This window comes from Rhinopithecus bieti, unplaced genomic scaffold, assembly GCF_001698545.2.
Source record: "Rhinopithecus bieti isolate Rb0 unplaced genomic scaffold, ASM169854v2 scaffold_44368, whole genome shotgun sequence".
Taxonomy (NCBI): domain Eukaryota; kingdom Metazoa; phylum Chordata; class Mammalia; order Primates; family Cercopithecidae; genus Rhinopithecus; species Rhinopithecus bieti.
In genome coordinates, this window is record NW_016817889.1 from 123,361 (window position 1) to 128,812 (window position 5,452).

Below are 5,452 nucleotides of genomic sequence, written 5' to 3' on the forward strand. Positions count from 1 at the left end.
AAAAAAAAAAAAAAAAAAAAAAAAAAGATTTAAGAGGTATCCAGAAGGTAAAATTGATGGGACTTGGCAATTATAAGATGCAAGGAAAAGGGAAGAGGCTGATGACCTAGAGATAACAGCTTGGTTAAGGTATAGAGCTGCCATTCAATAATAAAGAATAAGCAAGTCTGAGTTGGGGGTGAATATAAGTTCTGTTTAGGATGAACTGAGCTTGACAGCTCTGTGGGATATCCAGGTGCAACTTAGACCTATATGTCTAGGGCACAGGAAAGAAACCTAGCATCATTGGAAATCCTGAAGTAGACACAATCATCTGAAGTATGTATAGTGAAAAGGTAGTGGCTTAGGAAAGAACCCTGAGAACACTGTCCAAGGAGGAGTAGGGGAGAGTATGAGAAGAGAAGTCTGCAAAAAGAGATGCAATTATTTACAGAAGTTACTGAGACTGCCAATTTACTACCAGTCCCTGCTACAAGTCCATGAGCTCCCAAAGCAGGGATCCTTTCTTATAACCCTGCATTCTCGCTTCCTCGCTCAGTGCCAACCCTTTTAATTTTCACTGAACTGAGCTTTCTGAGTTACCCTCGTACACCCAAACGTACAAAATGTCTAAGCATTCCCTAATCCCTTACTAAATTTGGTTAATTCTTACTTTACCTCCCCTTCTGCTCACTAAAGGCTAGAATAATACCAAATACTAAGCTTATTTTTAGAGAAAATCTAGCAATCATCTAGATTTCCTTGTTTAACTTTAATGCTGCTATTCTGACTGCTCTCATAAGTCAGAGTTTTGCTAGTGAAACACTTACTGGGTGTATACAGATAATAGGAACAAAGAAGGAACCAAAATTGCAAGGAAGATAAATTTATGTGTATTTACAACCTGACCACCATCCAATTATACTTTTAATTAAGAAAACATGTTTTAAGCTATGTTATTTCAGATTATCAGTGATGCTGAAAATTACAAGTGGTAGGGTGCGGGACCTTAAGTCAAACAGACGTTAAGTTCAGACCATCAGTCCATCCCTCACTAGCTGTATGTCTTTGGGCAAATTATTTAACTTCTCAGCCTAATGTAGTAAGGCAGGTAACACTGCTCACACGGTGTGTAGCACATAGCAAACACTTGGGAACGGTTAGCTACTCATCGTGGTATATTAAATTGCTTTTCCCCAAGGGCCACTTTATTTATTTATTTTGAGACGAAGTCTTGCTCTGTTGCCCAGGCTGGAGTGCAGTGGCTCAATCTCAGCTCACTGCAACCTCCGCCTCCCAGGCCCAAGTGATTCTCATGCCTCAATCTCGTGGGTAGTTAGATTACAGGCACTTGCCACCACATCCGGCTAATTTTTGTATTTTTAGTAGAGATGGGGATTTTGCCATGTTGGCCAGGCTGGTCTCGAACTCCTGGTCTTAAGTGATCTGCCCGCCTCAGCCTCCCAAAACGCTGGGATTATGGGCATAAGCCATGGCACCCAGGCCCCAAAAAGCCACTTTAAACCTTACTCTTACCATCTTATGCTAGGAAGACAGTTTCACATTGCTTCTAACCTCCTCCTGGCCTCTCAATCTTGGGTTGTTAAATCTTATTTATTTCCTTGGTTCCTCTAAGTTATAATCTTGGAGTTAAAAACAGCTTTAGACCAAAAAAAAAAAAATGCAAAAAACTTTTGAGAACTTTTTTCAAATAAGTGTCCATTGCATAGAATGGGTCTGTGACTGGCTGCTTCTACACTACAGCCAACATCTGGCCCCCTTCAGAACTCTGAGTGGACAGGATCAGGATTTGACTCAGGAGGATTAGGATGTGAAGAATCCATGTTTGAAGGACTCGGTTCTCCAACTGGCTCAAAGGGTCTCAAGTTTGCATAAGTCACCTCCTGGGCCAGCTGCTCCAGGGAAGGGCGGCCTAATATCAGATTTCGAAGTGAGATACAAGTCATCAGGAAGCTGAAAAACAGGAAAAAGCAGACCAAGTTCAAACTCCTGTTTCACCAGAAGAATTTCAGCTAAAGCCCTTAGAAGGCACCTGGTCCTCGCTCTTCCCACACAGGCATATATGGGAATCTCGCCCCAAGTGACCCTCCATCTCCCAGCTGGAAGGGTACTCCACTCTTTATACAGTCTGGTAAAGGATTCCAGGATAGGGTAGGAACAGCCCACAGAGAGGCTAGAGATAAGCTAAGGCAGAACAAGAAAGCAGGCCATCAGATACAGGCCACTTATTCTTCCAGTAAATCAAGGAGAAGGATGGCAGAAAAAGATATCTAGAGCTAAACTGTCCTTTCCTGTATGAGTCTCTAGTGTTAACCCCCACAAGGGAAAGTTACCAAGCTTGCCAACATATGATGGCAATGACAAATACTGTTGTGAACTTACCTGCGGCGAAAGACATAGAGCTTTCGCAACAAGAAGTGAAAGAATCGCTCGTGGAAAGGAGTATTTCGCCGGCGTTCAATCTCTTGGAGCCTTTGTTGGCGTCTGAGAAAGGTCTGAACCAGAGGTGTTGGCTCAGGACCCCCTTTTACTTCCCCTTCCAACAGAGGCTGCAGCTCTGGGGGTAGAGGCCCTGTTTCTGACCGGAAGACAGAAAAAAGGAATCACTGAGATGGATCACTCTCTCCCCTTAGAACTCCCCTTCTGCCAGCTAGAGACTTCAGGTTCACTCTTGAATGGCTAGAACATCATTCATAACCCTGACTTCTTGAAACCAGGGGCTATGGCTATCTCAGTCCAAATGTTCATACACTCACCACTTCCATTCTCCACCTTTTCCTTTAATTCTTGCAGATATGCCAGGTCTTGCTCCAGTGCAAGCTCTGTAGTGTTGACATAGACGTACATGTAGCAAGAAGGGCTAGGTGATGTCGTATACACCTTATGGTACTCACCAGCAGGCAACTGACAAGGGTGAAGAAATGGATAAATTTCATCAGCTTTTCTCTAGCCAGCCTATGGCCTCCCTACTTGGACTCTTGGCTTCTTTCTACTCAATTGTGTTTTGGAATTGAAAGTAACTGACCTTTAGAATCCTGGATGAGGCTATTCACAGTCCGAGGGGCCCTTGTTTTTTGAGCTCCACTGCATTACTGCTATGGTAAAATATTTTCAGTCTATAATAAATGAACCTTGCTCATTTAAGCTTTCTGCCATTGTTTTTTAAATTGTTAGAGATGGGGTCTCACTATGTTGCTCAGGCTGACTGTGAATTCCTGGCTTCCCACCTCAGCCTCCTAAGAAGCTGGGATTACTGGTGTAAGCCACTGCGCTCAGCTCTTTCTGCTGTTGTTAATCCCAGCAAAATACCTGCATTTTTTCTCCCTCTCGAAGAGTCTGGTTCTTCTGTTCTGCCACAAGCTCCACAGTCACTTCCCCCTGCAGCAGCTGGATGCTAGTGTTGCCCAGGTCTTCACTCACAAAATTTTCCAAGTGCAGTCCTGCCAGACCAACAGAGTTCATCATTCCACCCTATGGTAGAGTGAACTCACTCCCAGCCAGAACAGAGACATCACACCTTTACCACCATCATCTCCTCACGTTTCAAAAACATTCCCTCTCCCCTCTCACCACATGGAATGTCCCTAGCCAAGGAAGTCAGAAGGAAAGACAGAAAAGCCTCTCCGCACTTTCCTCCATACCAGGGAAATCTGCAATGAAGACCACCTCAGTGTGGTTGTCCAGGCTGCTCTTGATTTCCTGTAACTTGGCCCTCCAGGGAGACAGGTCCATCAAGAGTGGTTGCACCCAGGATGTGCGCTGAAAGGGGGACCAAGCGGCCTGCACGATGTCCACACGAGGGTCAAAAATCCTTAGGAAAGAAAACCATGTTCTAAGGACATCACAGCCACCCACCCACCAGAACTTCCAGTTCTGTCCCTTTCATCATTCCCAAGGACAGGGAATAGAAGTAGAAGAAATGGCCTATGTCAGCATGTTATTGCCAGTCCAGGGCAGAGAGAGAAGGCAGAAGAGATCTGGAGCACTGGGAATAATGGGGGTTAGCGGCTACCTGAGAAGGCATTGTGTTAACAGTGTTTAAAAGAACAAGTCAACTCACTTTTCTCCTGGATGATGGTGCCCCCTGCTGGAAGCAACCAGCTATGCCCACAACCAGATCAATGGGGACATGCACTAGAGGAAGGACAGCCTTTTAAGCAAGACAAATACCAGGAAGCAAGGGCTGTTCATCTTGGTAAAAAGAACTGTGCTTCATTTTTTTCCCACTCTCTGCTCCCCTTGCCCACCTCTGCTGGAAGCGGTCATTGATGGAGACCCAAATATCAAAGTAGATCTGGGGCTCAGTGACATTATACTTGGGAAGCAGGCGGCTCAGGCAAGTGGCATATTGCTTCAGCATGTCTGCATGATCCTTCCATCGCCGGCTCTGTGTAAATACCTGCCCCAAACCCCCATATTAGTCCCACCATATCATTATCAACTTCCAAGACAGGTCATGCACTGCCAATGGCACAATGAGATCCCTGCCTGCTGCCCATTCTGGCTAGAAAAAAATGGAACTTGCCTTTGGGAATGAATTTTTCATTGCTGGGCTAGTGGTGCTTACTTTTCCTAAATCTAATCTCAGTTCAAGGAAATGAATGACATTGCCCTATCTCAACCCACACAAAAGATAGTTCAATCTGGCTCTTGAGAAAAGGCAAAGCAGATTCAAATTTGTTTTGCTTTATGGTGTGTGTAAGACAAAACCAGACCCCAAAGCACAAGTGGGCTCTGAAGAACAGTAAATTGTCAGCATCAGACATCTCACCCCAGGGTTAAGGTAGCCCAGTTCGCCAGTGCGGCCATCACGGTAGGTGATCTTCACGTGCTGGTGGGAGCGGGAGTGCACCATCATGTCCCAGGAATAGCCGTACAGCCCATTTGTCCAGTTGTTATAGCCCTGGGAAGGCAGCGCAGAGGGGATTCAGCTCAATGCTTCTCACACTGACCCCATCCCCTACCAAGAAGGGGCTGCAAAACCAGCCCTTCTTTCCCAACTGTTGTCATCTGTCCCTTTCTAAGCCCAGGGTACACTCCACAGCCCCTACAAACCTGGGTGAGAAAATGAGAATAGGGCAGGAATAGCTGCTCCAGGAGATAGAGCAGAGTGAAGGCAGCTCCCAGCTGATGGCGCAGTCCTGGTTTCTGGCCACCTTTGCCCTGGCTCCTCTTATACACACAGGAAACACTGGGCTGAGGGGCTGCCTTGAGGAGCAACAGTTCTTGCAACCTTTGGGGGCAGTGGGACACCAGCTTCCGAGGCCACTCAGGGGAACAGAAGACAGGGCTGCTGGCCAGCATGACGTAGGAGAACATACCTAGGAAAGCAAGGAGAAAATACAAATTTCAGGAGGAGTTTGGTTGGGCCTCTTCAACCCTGTTCCCTTAGGAGACTTCTCCCAGGTGTTTCACTGAAAAGGAAAGCAGTTCTTTTTTTTTTTTTTTTTTT

At 45.8% G+C, this 5,452-nt stretch overlaps 1 protein-coding gene across 3 annotated transcripts in view; it reads right to left on the reverse strand.

The window, feature by feature from the left end:
- Positions 1 to 874: 874 nt before the first annotated feature.
- GGCX (gamma-glutamyl carboxylase) overlaps positions 875 to 5,452 on the reverse strand; it is a 13,372-nt gene continuing 8,794 nt past the window's right edge. Inside the window, exons 8-15 of one of the 3 annotated variants that reach the window (XM_017856278.1) lie at positions 5,056 to 5,321; positions 4,772 to 4,903; positions 4,248 to 4,399; positions 3,642 to 3,811; positions 3,310 to 3,440; positions 2,757 to 2,904; positions 2,383 to 2,572; positions 875 to 1,953 (exon numbers count right to left, since the gene is read on the reverse strand). In XM_017856278.1, the coding sequence (XP_017711767.1) occupies positions 1,761 to 1,953; positions 2,383 to 2,572; positions 2,757 to 2,904; positions 3,310 to 3,440; positions 3,642 to 3,811; positions 4,248 to 4,399; positions 4,772 to 4,903; positions 5,056 to 5,321 (1,382 nt within the window). In that variant the 3' untranslated portion in view covers positions 875 to 1,760. Of the gene's footprint in view, positions 1,954 to 2,382; positions 2,579 to 2,756; positions 2,905 to 3,309; positions 3,441 to 3,641; positions 3,812 to 4,247; positions 4,400 to 4,771; positions 4,904 to 5,055; positions 5,322 to 5,452 lie in introns of all 3 variants that reach the window. The other 2 variants (XM_017856279.1, XM_017856277.1) reach the window with 2 other exon arrangements.